The 18025-nt window shown below is 36.5% G+C and overlaps 1 protein-coding gene across 1 annotated transcript; it reads left to right on the top strand.

The window, feature by feature from the left end:
• Nucleotides 1-10928: 10928 nt before the first annotated feature.
• Nucleotides 10929-13403, top strand: LOC149532190 (uncharacterized). Its single transcript, XM_089811728.1, has 7 exons — nucleotides 10929-12097; nucleotides 12211-12288; nucleotides 12370-12432; nucleotides 12526-12606; nucleotides 12707-12797; nucleotides 12909-12986; nucleotides 13126-13403. Exons 2-6 carry the CDS (start codon nucleotides 12250-12252, stop codon nucleotides 12959-12961), a joined length of 327 nt encoding a protein of 108 aa, XP_089667854.1. The 5' UTR covers nucleotides 10929-12097; nucleotides 12211-12249; the 3' UTR covers nucleotides 12962-12986; nucleotides 13126-13403.
• The last annotated feature ends 4622 nt before the right edge of the window (nucleotides 13404-18025 follow it).

Raw genomic sequence — 18025 nt, 5'->3', positions numbered from 1 at the left:
GCAATAGCGATCTTTATATCTGGGCGTTAATACTGTTATGGTCACCTTAAGCTGAAAATGACCTTTATGATAAAATGTAATATTAAACATAGTGTTATATTTTATACAACATGCATTGAGGAATAGAAATGCGAAGAGTTGCATTTGAAAATAAAGTATAATGTTTTGGGAAATTAAAGAGACCTTCGGTTAGAATGTGAAGTCTCTGTTTATGTTATATATATCGCTTCAAGCGAAAGGCATTATACACTTGAATTTCATTCTCGAAGGGTTTTCACAGTATATTTCTGTGTGTCTCTTGCATCTATTTTGGCTTTTCTTTATTGCCGTTATCACCTTATTTCCGGGCTATAAACTTAACAGATACTCCCACACACCCACACAGGTCATGATTTTCTTATGCTCACACTAAAGCGGGGACTTTTCTTCCTGAATGCCTGATCTGCACTTTGCTCGTGCTGTCCATATGATATCCACTTCTTGCTCATTATTTCTCCTCCACAATGCTACTCAAAAGTAGCAAAGTGACTACTTCTACAAGATTCCTCTTCCTACAATAATGATTTGCATGTTCCTGCTAATTCCCTCCGACTGTGCCTTCACTACCAGATGAACATGATTCTTAGCAAGAAGAGGGGGCATTCCAGTCACCATAAGGGTCAAAGGTTATAAACTCCCAATTTGTTGAGCAGCTTGTGTAGCTTGATAGAAATGACATTGCTACAAAGAAAGAACTAATTTGGCCTGTACAGCCACATGCACTCTTTCTTGATAGCAGAGGAAGCACACAAAAGCAGTCAACAGGCCAAAAATTTATTTGGTCTGATACTATATAGTCTTGAAAACAGCCCTTGATTGACACTACATAAGTGTACTGCACATAAGCTTGCCCTAGAAAAAGTACAGTAACAATGTAACAAAAATGACACAGAAACTTTGGTAGGGGTAACAATCTACCTATTATTTACTAAAAAACAACTATTGGTTTCCTCAATATTTATTATTATTCATTTAATTCACAGCCATCCTACTGTCCTATTATGATCATCTAACAACTATGTTTGCCTCAATACTTTTCATTATTCATTTAATTCACAGCCATCCTACTGCCGTATCATGATCATCTTTCTGATTTCTACAAGGCTTGCCCATTGACTATAAAGGACTAAAATCCAAAGTGATAATTAAGGACTAGGGTACCTCTGTATTAGCACTAATTTTAGGCATATGTTGCTCGAAGCTCTGCTTACAAAGTTGGTTTGTCAGAGCCATGTTTTTCATAAGTCAGATTATAGATTTACAATAAAATATATTGCAAACTAATCAAGCAATTTAGAGAGCCCTTGTATATCTCATTCAGTTCTGACATGACTCAGTTTTATGCTACCTCTACACTATCCTTGGTCCCAGAAATAATATTTAAAATTAAATTTTCATTTACCAGCAAAATTTAAACCAGAAACCAATCTTAGACACATCACGTTGCTTGTTATGGCAAATTATTTTAATTTACATTGTAAGTTTTTGCTCAGATACATTGCTAGAGGATTCCTCAAGTATTTTGGGAGGTGGTTTGAAAACGGTTATAATTTCTGCCGAAAGTCAACATTTTCAATCAATTTTGGGGGTTACATAAGTTTTCAAGAAGTTGCCAAACTTAGATGTTTCATCAACAGAATGATGGGTAGTAGGATTCTTCAAGCAGTTTGGGATGTGGTTTGAGAATATGTATAATTGCGTCTGAAAGCTATAACTTGTTATATTAAACCTCAAAGTTTATAAGTTTTCGAGAATTTGATTTAGATATTTAATTATTGCAGTCTGAAATCACCGAGCTTTAAAAAAAGCAGTGAAGTCAACATTAAGTAATAGGTGCACATGGATAGCAAAAGTATTATAGCTTGCATGCATTGCAACAAATTTATGCAAAGTCATTTTTGCTACTTATGAGAATATTAGATATCTAAGATTTGACATTTTCGAATATTTTTTATATGAGTAAACATTAATGATGCAGAGCATTCAGATCAACAGCTGTTCAAGTTCAGCTGCATTTAATTGTGGGTGACTGTCCAGTTAATTGAAGGTTAAATATCAGCATAGCCAGTTGTTTGACCGGCCTCTTTTAGTTTATGCCGAGTCATGTTTTCTTTAGCTTTAGTGTTAACTGGGGTAGTTATGTAGGAGAGAATTTAGGCATAATTTGTTCAGTTTACTAGCTGTTGGCAATCCCCGTTGGAGCACATTTAGTAGAGGGTACTGGAATAAAGGGGGGATTTTGGCTGTTGTAATGGGGGTCTTTTCTTTGGAGTTTGGAGAAAGAATGTAAATACGAGGCTGCAGAATAATGAATATATTAATCAGCTATTTTATTGGAGTACAGTTCTCTGTCTTCTTTACTTTTTCCGTGGTTCATTATTTTCTAGTTACTCTATTATTGCAAAGAGTGTGATTAATGATTGCTCTTCTGTAGTAAGTCTGCATCAATTGATCATCTTTTAAGTACAAGGACAATTTCTTTGATCAAGCTTTAAGAACTTCTCTAGTCCTGAATGGTAGAGGTCGAGGGCATGATAGATGTCCTATTCAAGAGAAATGCCAGGAAAGTCCAACAGAAATAAGGTGGGGTGAGGATTGTTCCCCTCCCTAGTCTGTTGATCAGGTGCCATAGTCTCTTGTCCTCCTTCCCCCCTGTTGTAGGCATCAACCAACTACATACTAAGACCGACTTTTAGATTGATGACTGAACTGTGAAATGCCAGATTTGATGAAAGATGAGTCAATTAGAAGATAAAGGAATAGCTTTCTTTTGCGACTAAGTTTTCTTGATGCTTGTGTACTGTGTTTCTCTTCTGTGACGAGATCTAATGAATATTCTGCAAAATGACCATTGTTACTACCAAGATTAGTGCCCTTCGAAACTCTGGTTTCTGACAAGTTTAGAGTAAATTATATTGCCTTTCTTGCCTCGTATCCAATCTCAAAGGTGTCATTCTCCCCGCCTTTGATCAAAGACAGTAAGTATTGATCTTTTGGTCCAATAATAATGTTTGCAAATCATTCACAGATGAGGAATGGTAGACAAAGATGATCAAACTCTAAAGACTGATTGCTTCAACATATAAGGAAGGTAGTATAATGATGACTCTAGTCCAAGGATAAGGATGGTAAATGAATTTTATGGACCCTATTCAAGTTGCATATGAAAAGGTGGCAGTTTGGTTAGTAATCTCTGCCGAGGAAGAGTGAAGTGAATGGAGAGCAATCTAGGCACGCTTTGGAGGGACAGAAAACATTGAAACTCTGCTCAAAGTGGCAAAGGCATTATGGAACTGCACCAAAACTTCGAAGGTGAATGAATTTTCATGAAATCACAACTTCAGGTCGGCAATGCTAGTATATAGAAAGCACAGCAATGGTTAGTAGGAGTCACGAATCACAGTCTCCAAGTGGCATAGCCATTAACAAGGGTGAACAAAGTGGTGTTAATTTTTTGAGCAAGAATATATATTTAGCAACAGACTGAAGTCCGAAACATGAAGAACACAGAAGACTTGTCTTGGCAAAACCCTCCATTTGAGTTCTTAAAACAAATACAAGATTTCTCGCTTATGAATGATGTCTTCAAACAATCAATCAATAATCCTGCCTTATTTCTTTTCAGATATCTGTCTTTAATATTGTTAATTTAAAGGACAAATTGAAAACACACAAATGGAGACACAAGACAAGATTTTTTGTGGTTTACCACAACTGTGGCTACGTCCACTGAGAGCAGAGCTAATCATTATTCAGTCATTGTAGCTTACGTATATAGGGCTTTGTCCTCATATTTATACAATAGTCTTCAACAAAAGACGAATAGTCAAACAAAAAATAAACAGTCAGGGAAGATGAAATGAAGGGTTGGACTTCACATCCAACAATCTCCCACTTGAAATTCAACTCATGCTGCAACCGCACATCTGAACAACCTCCCACTTAAACTCTGCTTTCCCTTACCAAATTGCATGTTAAGAATTTGTCAATAGACAATCATCACAGCCGGAATAGCAATTACAATCAGTTGGTAATCACATGCAACCAACTGTAAAACATGAATAGATTTATGCTGAAATAGCCAGCTCATACAACAAGGAGCAATGTCAACCAAAAATTGACTCAATTTAAACATATTTCCAAGAATATACACAAACACGCCTCTTAAAATTCCACATAGACTTGGCGTCAATCCCTTTCAGTCCGCATGCTTCTAAATCGCATCTTTTAAGAAACGAACACTCTTTGCGGCGTGTAGAAGCCACCAACCTTTGGTCACCTATCCACACCACGTTGGCTTCTTCATTGCTTTAACCACCCATCGGTCTTCAATGACTCCTCCACAGTTTTAATCAGTTGTTTTCAGCTATATGGAAGCTTTTCTTATTTTCGTATTTATTGAGCAGCTTTTGCGTGCGGTAACCCTTCCTTTCAAAAGATTTATTTTCACCCATCAGGTCTCTGACACACACATCTTTCCTCTCCTGGCAGCGGTGCACACTGTCGTTCTTCAATTTTCTACCCTCTCCAAATTCTATACAACTTGCTTTGAATAGAACAACAATATAATGTTCTTAATTTCTCCTCGATCTTTCCTATAGTCAGCTCTGCTTTCTAGGACCTTATATATTCTGATACCAAAATTGTTAATTTAAAAGACAACTTGAAAACAAACAAATAGAGACAAGAGACGACACTTATTTGTGGTTCACAACAACTGTGGCTACGTCCACTGAGAGCAGAGCTAATCATTTATTCTGTCATTGCAGCTTACATATACAGGGATTTACCCTTATATTTATACGATAGTCTTCAATAGAAAACGAAGAGTCAAACATGAAATAAATAGATAAGTAGGAGATAATTTCCACAGCAAGTGTTCATCCATATATTCTGATACAAATTGTTAATTTAAAAGACAACTTGAAAACACACAAATAGAGACAAGAGACGAGACTTATTGTGGTTCACAACAACTGTGGCTATGTCCACTGAGAGCAGAGCTAATCAATTATACTGTCATTGCAGCTTACATATACAGGGATTTACCCTTATATTTATACAATAGTCTTCAACAGAAAATGAAGAGTCAATGTGAGCATCACCTAGATCCAATGAGTGCTAAGTGTTCCATTTATTCTCATGAGAGATGGATTCATGTTGAATCACTACTCATGAAACATGGGTCAATGAGTTTGATTAAAAAATCACATAGTTAAATCCTAATAGCAATATCACAATTTGACTTGCTGTGGAAATTATTTCCTACTTATCAATTGATGAGCTTAAGGGGCTTTCTAATGAATGATTCATAAGGCACAACACTTGGTGAAGGTTTTGCAAATGGGGTTGCAAGCTTTGGGTTTAACCATGGAGGAAACTTTGTAGTTAAGCATGCTCACGCTGGAGTAGTACTGGGATGGGTGACCTCCCGGGAAGTCCTGGTGCTTCACCCCTGTGGGCATCACCTAGATCCAATGAGTGCGAAGTGTTCAATTTATTCTCATTAGAGATGGATTCATGTTGAATCACTACTCATGAAACATGGGTCAATGAGTTTGGCTCAAAAACCACATTTAAATCATGATAGCAATATCACAATGAAATAAACAGTCCAAAAAGATAGAAATAAAAAAGTTCTCATCCAACAAATATCTCACATAGCTGATTACAAATAAAAGAGTTTCACAAAATAAGGATGATGTTCATTCCCAGACCGCATATACAAACACAATATATTTCTCTCTGCAATTTCACACTTAATTAGTTTTGTTTTAGATCTGCATTAGATGAGTCAACCACACCGCCATGAGAGTTTCGAGTTTCTCACGGAAGTGCAAAGGACAACCGTTACGAAGCCCAAACAGCATCCTCATTGAACCAATGAACCGACGGCACTTCCAAAACATAAACCGACAGCATGTCCATCATCATACGCACGATGTCTAAGTCATATCATTTACGATTCTCCTCAGAGCTCTTCAAACAGGGTGAGTAGATACAGATCGAACATGATAGGAACAACTGGGACACAATAAAAGCACTGCAAGAACATAATCTGAAACACTTATTCAACGCTCGAATTCAATACAAGAGCCGCTCGACGACAATATGAAAAGAACCAGTAATAAAGCATTGAACTCAACGCTCGAACAGAATAGATAGCTCATGAAGACTCTTCGCTGAGAGGTGCTAATAACAGTAGGGAACCACAGATTGGTGAATTCACATGAAGCACATGAACTAATAAAATGTTGAAAAAGCACCCAACATTCTGACAAAAAAGAAACGAGTGAAAATTTCTCCTTTGGAGTATGTGTGCCATTAGAAAATGACGATTCGTGTGGCAATATAATGGTGAAACTATGAGTGGAGTAACCATTGGAAAACATATGTGGGAGCATATTTACGCCGAAGGCGTTCCCTTATTTGAGGAGGACGAGTTAAAATTTCCATTCAACGGTGGAAACTTGTGGAGAGAGAAAGACTACCATTGAAGCATTTTAAACCATAGATTGATCAATTTGATTGGACACTTGATTTTTCCAATTGTGAATGAGTTTCAAAACTTTTATAAGAACCGACAGAAAGCTGCGTTAGAATTGACAGTCATTAACAAATGGTACAACACTTCCATCAAATCCCCGTCGTTGGACATCGCATCACATCCGAAATAGAGGCTCTTGGACAATAACGACCGCTCCTTCATGAAATTCACTCATGGTAACAAGAATTTTGTATCAATACTCTGAACCCACGCGAGAGTTCGAACACAGGCAAGAGGACGCCATTGAAGAAAGGCGCCGCCTCCACCTCTATAACCATGTTAGTAATCCATGAAAAATTGATACGTGTTAGGTACCTACTTGTTTGTGAGAGACAAATGTTAATTGACAAGCGTTTATTTTTAGGCGGTTTCTACATTTACAAGTTCTTTACTTTTCCTGATTTTTCTACATTTACAAGTTCTTTACTTTACCTGGTTTCTCCGCAGTTAATCGGCGAAAGTAAGTGTGTCCTATTCACTCAAAAATATGGTGGGCACTGGGAAAGCGGGTTAAAACTTAAAACATCATCACATTGTAAGTTTTTTTATTAGGGAATCCCAATCTACTTAAAAAGCCTTGAAACTTTCTTTGGTTTTAGCCAGTCCGATGCCACTTGACAAAGATTGTGAAGTTGTGTTGAGCGCAAGAAATTGTAAGGGTGCTAGCGATTCAAATGCTCCTATTTATGAAAGGGAGAATTTGTCAGATGATGACAGTTTGGAGTTGTCCTGCTTCTACATATTTTCAGACTCTAAAGAAAACAAAGCGCCATAACACTTGGACAAGGTGGGTTGTGAGATCGTTGAGCAATGTGAAAAATTGCCACTAGCTATCAAAATGACAGCCACGTATCTCATAACCTATATTTTTGTATCTTTATATTTTCCTCAAGGATGCGAATACACAGTGGGAGAATCTGCTATATCTGTTGATACCAGAGGAGTTCATCCAACTAATAAGCAGAGTGTGTCATATTGGCCAGATTCTCTTGTATAAACTCTAGGTAGACCGACATGCGGAATGTTCTCAAAGACGCAAATTTAATGATATCCCCTCTACCTGTGCGTGAGACAGATGTGAAGAGGATCGAAGACGAGCTCCTTTGGCACCTGGTGAAGATAAAGAATAAATATTGTATCAGTTAAAATAAAATATTTTGAGATATAAGTTAAATTTTTAAGTTCTACCAATTTTATATACAGAATAATTATTTAACGTTAAAAAAAACTCAAATTTAAATAAATAATGAATTATATAAAATATTAAAAAATCAGTACATTGTCATTATAGTATACTGTAATGCAAATAGTCACAACTTAGAAAAGATTCTAATAGTTTTTCATAATGTATACCATACTAGGAAAATTGACTAAGTTCTATAAAATGGATTTCTATTTAAGTTTAAATTATTGAATTTGATCTCCACACTAGAAACAACCAGAAGACCAAAAGTCACAACTTGAATTCCAAAAAGATGTTTCTCACGAGATTTGAACTAGTCTCTCCACACTAAACCCTTTGGACATATTTATTCCTAATTTTTTAATAAATTATTAATTTTATTAATGTGTGTATTTGACATATTTTGACTTCTCATTTACTCTACTCTACTGGAATACAAAAAGAAATAGAGGTGGAGATGGGGAGAGATATATCTAGAAAAGATATATATATATATATATATATATATATATATATATATATATATATATATATATATATATATATATATATATATATATATATATATAACACTTATTATCTCTATCTTTATGCTTATTTTATAAATGTGTGTATTTTGATATATTTTGACTTTAGGGTATGTGCAAATCATGGTGTGCCAAAAAGTGGTGATGTGAAAAAAATATAGTTTGAAGACGTCTAAAAGCGCTTCAAAATCTGCTTACTTTGTTTCACCTATCTAGGTACCAAACTTGGAAGGCAAAGTCGAGTCTTATCGGATATCCGATAATTAGTGTAATAATATTATAACAATATAATAATTATACTATAATATATTATTACTATTATTATATTATAATAATATAAAAATATTATATTATAATAGTATAATATATTATTTAATATTATATAATATAATATTATTATTATTATATTATAATCGTATAATATTATACTATAATAATAATATTATATTATAATAATATAATATAATATTTAATATTATAATATATAGTAATGTAATATAATATATAAAAAATATAATATAATATAATATTAAAGTAATATATTATAATATAATATATAATAAAAAAGTATAATATATTATAAATTATAATAATATAATATAATACAGGAAGAAACATGCTGTTAGATGGAGTTGGTGTCACATTGATAAGAAGTTTGGTGGTTTAGGCCTTAAAGACCTTAGGATTCAAGGGGTTTCTCTTGCTACTAAGTGGATTTTTCAGGCTCTTAATGGTCAGGAACCTTGGAAAATTCTTATTAAAAATAATATTCAATCTAGATTTCCTAAGCAGGCCAAATATTGGAAGAACCTTCCCTTTGTTGATCTTGTTGTTGGGACGTTCCTTGTCTCTGTTCAAGGCTCCATGGTTTTTAAGTCTATTTGGAAGGCTTGGGAGTTGGTGAGGGGCTTTATTTATAATTCTAACTTCGATAGCAATAATTCTATCCACGGTGAACGCTCTATCTGGTGGACTTTGCATCATAATGGCAAGCCTCTTGCCATGACTCAAGGGTGTTTTGCAAAACATTGGAACAGCCGTGGTATCAAGAGCTTTATTGATATTTTGGAGAATGACAACCTTGTTAGTTGGCAGGATATTAGGCTTAAGTTCAATCTTCCTGACTCTCATAAATGTACCTATAATATGATAGTTAATGCCTGTCACCCTCTCAATCTTCCTCGTAGATGTGATGTGGATTCCTATAGATTTTTATATTTTCGTTGGGATGATGGATCCCTCTTACATAAAATTAAAGCCAAAGATATATATAAGGTGCTTAATAAAGATCACTCTATTTTATCACACCTGAATACCACCTGGTATATGAATTTGGACTCTCTTGAATGACACAAAATCCTTGACAGATTCTGGAAGTCTCATATTCCTCCCAAAATTTTACATTTTAAATGACAACTTCTTCTTGATAGACTTCCCATTAAAAATCAGGCTGGTGATACTGACTCTTGTTCTATTTGTAGGGTTCCTGAAAATTTAAGACATATCTTCTTTACTTGTCATTTTGTTAAGATTATATGGATTTTTTTTGGAATATCTATAACTGATCATGTCTCTGTGCTGGATACTATTCTTGGAAACATATCTGGTATCAAGAAGGATGCTAACTTTTTTTTGGAATATTTTCTCTTCTCATATTCTTTGGTTTATTTGGAAAAGTAGAAATGAGGACAAATTCCAAGATGTTGGTAGATCCCTTACTTTGTTTCAACTAAAAGTCATACGCTTTAAGATTATCTTGCAGGTGTGCTGCAGTATGAAACTTGAAAAAGACAAGCTGAAAAGATTTCTTCGTGATGGGCACGCTACGATGTTCATCTACGAAATGAAGCATGGGCTGGAATGGGCCAACATTATTGATGATCGAGTTGCTTTTGAAGGAGCCCTTAAGCTGCTGATTAAGGAGATGCGAGATACTAGAGGCCCTTTTCTTGATAGACTTGAGTTCTTTGCTCATATTCTTGAGCGGAAGAAAGTTGTTTGGATGGAAGGAGAGCTGGGATGGACTACATGGATTGATGATCATGATGATATTATGGATTAGCTTATCTAATTTCCTTTTTTGTAATCTCGTTGAAACTGTTACTTATTGTGCTAGTTGACTGATCATGGATTACTAATTGAACTAGGAGGTTGACGTTCGCCTCCCCTCTTTTGATTTTGTACCTATCTTTTTGATTTATCGATTATTTAATTTAAAAAATATATAATACAATAATAATATTATTATAATAATATAATAATATATTATATTATATTATAATAATATAATATAATATTTTATATTATAATATATAGTAATGTAATATAATATATAAAAAATATTAAAAAAAAATATAAAATATAATATAATCTAATATATTATATATAAAATATAATATTATAATAAAAATATAAGATATTATATGTTATAATTAATATATAATATTGCGGGCATATCGGATATCCAATATTATATTGGATATTCGTATAATATTGGATATCCGATACTTGCACATAACATAAAATAAAAACACAGACTTGCGGGCCCTCTTATTACGTTAATTTGGGGCCAGTATTAGAAGAGCGGTCGAATATACGATTCAAGATTGAATATCAGATATTAAGGTTTTTTTTTTCCAACTCATTTTAAACCTAAATTCAATAGATTTTAGGATGATTTTGTTTGTTTTAGTTGAATCTAGGGTTTTCTTGAAAAAAATGGTTAAAATTAAGGTTTTTTAAAAATATATATTATGTTTTGTAATTTAATAGGAATGGCTGATCCGAATGATGACACTAAGGCAGGAAATAATATTCCTCGTAACCCCCCACCAAACGATCCAGTATCCCCACAAAACTGTCCACCAAATGATCCTCTACCCCCTCAAAACCCTCCTCGAATCCAGGATTTGATAAATGAAAATCTCATCAAGTTGAGAGGTTTGCATAGAACATATAATAATGTACTTGCATTGGCTCCTATGTTATCCACGTTAAACACCATAGTGGATAACATTGAAACGCTTACAAACCAACAAAATGCTGCTCTTCATTGGCGTGATGAAATGCACAAGATGTTTGATGATGGTTTGGATTATGATGAGGTTGCGGCCCTCAACATAACCAAAGACGATTTGACTAGCCTTTTTGCAAACTCGAAAATGGGTTTACTAGTCGACCCAAAAAAATCCAAACTATCGATTAAATGGTGCACAAATGACGCCATACGTGCAAACTTTTGAGATCGTTGGTGGATGGTCTTTGATATCCCTCCACATGGCAATTTAGACATACCATTTTATTTCCTTAGAAAATTATATGTAGAATTTGTGTTGAAACTTAAATTGAACTATTGGAGCATGAAGCCCAACATGGGCTTCGGACTAGGAGCTCCTCAGGATAGACCCTCTTCCCAGTGGAAGAAAGCTGACACTTTTGTTCCCCCCACTGATATCTCCCCCCCTCCTCGAGTGCAACATCCATATATTATGAAAGAGGCTAGCTCTCAGACCATCAGAGCCATTCATAGGTTGAGTAGCCTAATGATATCTCAGGCTAGGTCAGTCCCGCCTCCTCGTGTTGATGATGCTGGTGCCAGTTCATCATTGGCTAGCTCATCACATGTTTGTGTGCCTCACACTTGCATTACGTGCAAGAATATTTGCCTGGGTCCCATAGGTGATCTTTCTGAGTATCATTTTGTATTAGACGAGGATACACCAGACACACGCGCACAGGCTACAGACCCTGATGCGAGAGGAGGGGAATGCAGAGGCATGGACTCCTTCGGTGTCGATACATGTATATATATTTTTGTTATGACATGTGATTTAAAGTTAATTTTTATAATAGAGTAATTTTAATTTTTAAGCCATATTGACTTTTATATGTATGTGATCTTCGTTCATGTTTAGTTGATGACCGAGGAGGAGCTCAAATAGATTGATGATGCCATGCTCTCAGCCATTTCATTTGGCCTTGAGACATCTACGGTACATTATGTTGTGTTCAGATTTTTTTTAAAATTTGATATTGTAGCATATATGGTTGCTAATCTTTCTTTTATCTTGCAGGTACCACCTGTCCTGGGGGGACAAAGTGCGGGGGGTGAGCCAGCACGCATTGACAAAGGAAAGGTAATTAGGTGCTTTCTATTTGATTAAATATCGATGCATTCTTGTAAAATGTTTGTGGTAATCCCATTTAATTACATTCTTTATTGTATATAGGGTGTGGCTACTGACGATGAGCCTGTACAGATTTCGCGTCGCAGACCATTAGGGATTGCCATTCGCATTGAGAGCCCCATTGTATGTATAAGTATCATTTATTTTTTATTATCCTTATCTTCATAAATAAATTCAAAACTAATTTTTGTGATATTAACAACTACTATTTTGTATCTCATAGGAGACTCCCAGTGCACATGAGGTCCGACGAGAGAGTTATGTAGATTTGATGATGCGGCCACTCTCTCCTGAGGAGGAGCCTACAATAATAAGTTGTAGTTTGAATTCATGATTAAATATGTTATAAATTTAGCATGCTATGAATTATAATGTTATAGTTTAAATTGTAGATTCATTTGACAAACGTATTTGAACATATACAGCCCACAATCAGAGAGGTACAAGCATTTCTGAGGGCATACACGAGGACTCCTGATTGGCACAAGAGGTCGACGAGAGAGGTATTTATTATGAAAATTTGATAGTATAAATCTTCATTACAAAAAAGATCATTATGCATTTGAGTAATTCAATATTAGATACAAAGAATCATATAAATTTAGTAGTTTAACTTTGGGTTTTCCTTTTTTGTTTATGTAGGAGGCCTTTGATCCACCTAGTGCAGCAAGAGGCTGCATTTTGATCATCCACCAGCATCCTAAGATAGTATAGTTTTCGTAAGATGCATCATGAGACATTTTGAGATGACATATGCCACATTGTATACAGAAACATTGATATTATACATGTTCTGATGGCATGATCAACCACATTTTGTATATGGATCTATGTATTTTGATATATATTTGAGTACTTTGTCTATGGATATATGATCTTTGATATATATTTGTATAAAATTTTGTCTATGGATACATGTATTTTGATATATATTTTTGTCATTTATGTGCACAATGATATACATATTAATTTAGTATCTAGTATTGTTCAATTTATTGTGGATCATGTGTATTGTTCATGTTTATGGAATATCATTAATTTTGATTATTATTTTTATATTCAATTCAAATGCAATAATTTTTTAATAACATTTTAACAACCTTTATTATCAAATTTGGATGCAATGTATAATTTGAAGTGCTATCATGACATAAACACACTTGCTAACCTCCTACACAAGGTTCAGATAACCCCAAATCTGATTTTAAACTCCACCTTCAACCTTGAAACTAACTCTTGGCTTCAAATCTAATCTCAACATAGTTAAGGACTCCACTCCTCAACCATGGATTCTATTCCCAACCACCAAGTCATTCATAGATTCATAATCTTTGATAACTAGCAGTTCACTTTGTTACTATCCTCATACTAAAACTTTTCAATTTCAACATAACTTCAAAATATCTCAACTTAAGAGACTTGATTGTATAGTTCATCGATAGCCCTCACGAGCTCCGAGTTATTTTAGGCCTCAACATCACCGTCCTGTAACATTCAACGGTTCATTGATAGCCCTCACGAGCTCCGAATTATGACCTTCATAATATTGACCTTGAAATGCACTTAGAGCACCTTGGAGACTCCTTGGTACGGGGTGGCCGTGGACAATGGATGGTCTCCCTGACCAGAACAAGTGTGTCACTAAGGTTCACCTGCCCACTCGGAGCTAATGGCGCAGACGATCTGATGCCAAGATCAACGGTTTCAAAGTTACGCTGTGGTGCACCTATGAATTGAGGCACACTGCGAGTTTTGGCATTGAGCGAGATTGTTATGCAGAATCCAAACAGAATCTGATCTCTTGAAAATGAGATAGGTTATTTTAGGCTTCAGTATCACCGTCTTGTAGCAATTGACAGTTCATTGATAGCCCTCACGAGCTCTGAGTTATGACCCTCGAAAGATTGACTTTGAAACACACTTAGAGCACCTTAGAGACTCCTCGGTACGGGTTGGCCGCAGACGATGGATGGTCTCTGGGGCCAGAAAAAGGGTGTCACTAAGGTTCACCTACCCACTCAGAGCTAATGGCGTTGACGATTCGATGCCAAGATCAACGGTTTGAAAGTTACATTATGGTGCACTTATGAACTAAGGCACACTGCGAGTTTTGGCATCGAGCAAGATCACTGTGCCAAATCCAAATAGAATATGATCTCTCAAAAATGAGATAGGTTATTTTAGGCCTCAGCATCACCGTCTTGTAGCATTTGATAGTTCATCGATAGCCCTCACGAGCTCCGAGTTATGACCCTCGAAAGATCGGCCCTGAAACACACTTAGAGCACCTTGGAGACTCCTCGGTACAGGGTGGCTGTGGACGATGGATGGTCTCTGTGGCCGGAACAAAGGTATCACTAGGGTTCACCCACCCACTCGGAGCTAATGGCACTAACGATTCGATGCCAAGATCAGCGGTTTCAGAGTTACACTGTGGTGCAACTATGAACTGAGGCACACTGCGAGTTTTGGCATGAAGCGAGATCCCTGTGCCGAATCCAAACAGAATGTGATCTCTCGAAAATGAGATAGGTTATTTTAGGTCTTAGCATCACTGTCCTGTAGCATTTGATAGTTCATCGATAGCCCTCACGAGCTCTGAGTTATGACCCTCGAAAGATCGACCTCCAAACGCACTTAGAGCACCTTGGAGACTCCTTAGTATGGGGTGGCCGCGAACGATGGATAGTCTTTGTGGCTGGAACAAGGGTGTGACTAGGATTCACCTGCCCACCCAGAGCTAATGGCGCTGACAATTCGATGCCAAGATCAATGGTTTCAAAGTTACGCTGTGGTGCACCTATGAACTGAGGCACACTGCGAGTTTTGGCATCGAGCGAGATCGCTGTGCCCTATCCAAATGGAATGTGATCTCTCAAAAATGAGATAGATTATTTTAGGTTTCAGCATCACTATCCTATAGCATTTGACAGTTCATCGATAGCCCTCACGAGCTCCGAGTTATGACCCTCAAAAGATCAACCTCGAAACGCACTTAGATCACCTTGGAGACTCCTTAGTACGGGGTGGCCGTGAACGATGGATGGTCTCTGTGGCTAGAAAAAGGGTGTGACTAGGGTTCACTCACCCACCTAGAGCTAATGGCGCTAACGATTCAATGCCAAGATCAGTGGTTTCAAAGTTACGCTGTAGTGCACCTATGAACTGAGGCACATTGCGAGTTTTGGCATCGAGCGAGATCGCTATGCCGAATCTAAACGAAATGTGATCTCTCAAAAATAAGATAGGTTATTTTAGGCATCAACATCACCGTCATGTAGCATTCAATAGTTCATTGATAGCCCTCATGAGCTCTGAGTTATGATCCTTGGAAGATCAACCTCAAAACACACTTAGAGCACCTTAGAGACTCCTCGGTACGGGGTGGCCACGGACGATGGATGGTCTCCGTGGTCGAAAAAAGGGTGTCACTAGGGTTCACCTGCCCACTTGGAGCTAATGGCACTACTGATTCGATGCCAAGATCAACAGTTTCAAGTTACACTGTGGTGCACCTATGAACTGAGGCACACTGCAAGTTTTGGCATCGAGCGAGATCACTGTGCCGAATCCAAACGGAATGTGATCTCTCAAAAATGAGATAGGTTATTTTAGGCATCAGCATCACCGTCCTGTAGCATTTGACAGTTCATCGATAGCCCTCACGAGCTTCAAGTTATGACCCCCGAAAGATCAACCTCGAAATGCACTTAGAGCACCTTGGAGACTCCTCGATGCAAGGTGGCCGCGAACTATGGATGGTCTCCATGGCCTGAACAAGTGTGTGACTAGGATTCACCCGCCCACCTAGAGCTAATGGTGCTGACGATTCGATGCCAAGATCAACGGTTTCAAAGTTACGCTGTGGTGCACCTATGAATTGAGGCACACTACGAGTTTTGGTATCGAGCAAGATCGCTGTTCGGAATCCAAATGGAATACGATCTCTCAAAAATGAGATAGGTTATTTTAGGCCTCAGCATCACTGTCCTGTAGCATTCAACAGTTCATCCATAGCCCTCACGAGCTCTGAGTTATGACCCTCGGAAGATCGACCTCGAAACGCACTTAGAGCACCTTGGAGACTCCTCAGTATGGGGTGGCTGCAGATGATGGATAGTCTCCATGGTCAGAATAAGGATGTCACTAGGGTTCACCTACCCACCCAAAGCTAATGTCACTGATGATTCAAACAGTTCTAGCCGTTAGGATTTAGATTTTGAAAAGTTGTCAAGAAAATTGCAAAAGTTGCTAAGCATTTTTGCGCTAAGACAAGTTTTATTGCAAATTTGTTTGCAAATGGACTCTACAAACTCCTAGGGACCCTAATAATGTTCTAAACATCTAGACTTACCTAAAAAAACATGCAATTTACCAAAAATCCACTTTATTGGACCAATTGATGGCCAAGGCTTATAGTTGCACCATGGGGTCTTGTGTCCATTACAAATGTGGATGGTCACAGGGAGATCATTAGATCTATCCCTAGACCTTATTACATCAAGAAAAGAAAAATGATTAGGTGCTTTGAACTAGTGTTCCATGTATTGATGTGATAAAAAAGTGCATAGAATGGTTAGTGATTGTGCATACCTTATGTATGCATTACTTGATTTATTTATTTTTGATGAGATGTGGTTGATATGTGATCGATTAACAAGCTTTCTTAGCATGAGAATTGTTGGATAACCAATCCATTTTCCTACTAATTCAAATGGGTGTGCCTAAGGGCTCAACATATTTGGGTGATATTGAATCCACACGGAAATCACTTGCTCTTCTAGAGATGCTAAAGGGTGTATGCAAAGGGACTAGCATCCTTTAATATTATAGAATTTCATTTTTGTGCATTTTTATGGATATGCATTTGGAAACATGTCATGCATTCTTGAAAATTCTTTTTATTAGATGTAGTAAGTATGTGGATGATCAACAACCCTGTATTTCATTAATGTTATTGGACTAAGAACCAATTTTCCTCTCAGTTGGAAGGGTGGGCCTAAGGGTTCAACACTAATGGGTGATGTTGAACCACCTTGATAATGACTAGTTCATTTGGGGAGGCTTGAGAATGCATGCAAAGGGATTCTTGTCGATTTTACTCTTGTTTCAAGGGGCAGGCCTAAGAGCTCAACATGTTTTGGTGATGTTAAATCATCATATTAATGAATAGCTCATTTGGAGATGGTAGCTAACCAAAGCTTAGAAGATTATTTTTATAGTATTGTAAAAAAAATTTGTGAGAACCTTGCTACTAAAAATTCAGAGTATATGCAATTTATCTAATGATTCTAAGCATGGTAACTAATGGAGGAAGAGTTGGCATGGTTGTAATAATGCATGATAACCATGATGAACCAACAAAAAGGAGAAACACTATGAACCATGATGGACTTGAACATGAAGATGATTATGGAGAGGATCAAATGCAACATGTTGCTTCAATCCCAAATGTTGACAATATACAAGGGTTTGACATTGACAATATACAAGATCACATTATTAGAATAAAATAATAAGTAAAATATACAATGGAAACCTC

The sequence above is a fragment of the Cupressus sempervirens genome, chromosome 11 (genome assembly GCF_028749045.1).
Source record: "Cupressus sempervirens isolate cs-2001-9-10 chromosome 11, ASM2874904v1, whole genome shotgun sequence".
NCBI lineage: Eukaryota > Viridiplantae > Streptophyta > Pinopsida > Cupressales > Cupressaceae > Cupressus > Cupressus sempervirens.
Note: the sequence above shows the minus strand (reverse complement) of the source record. Positions and strands in the feature narration are given on the sequence as shown.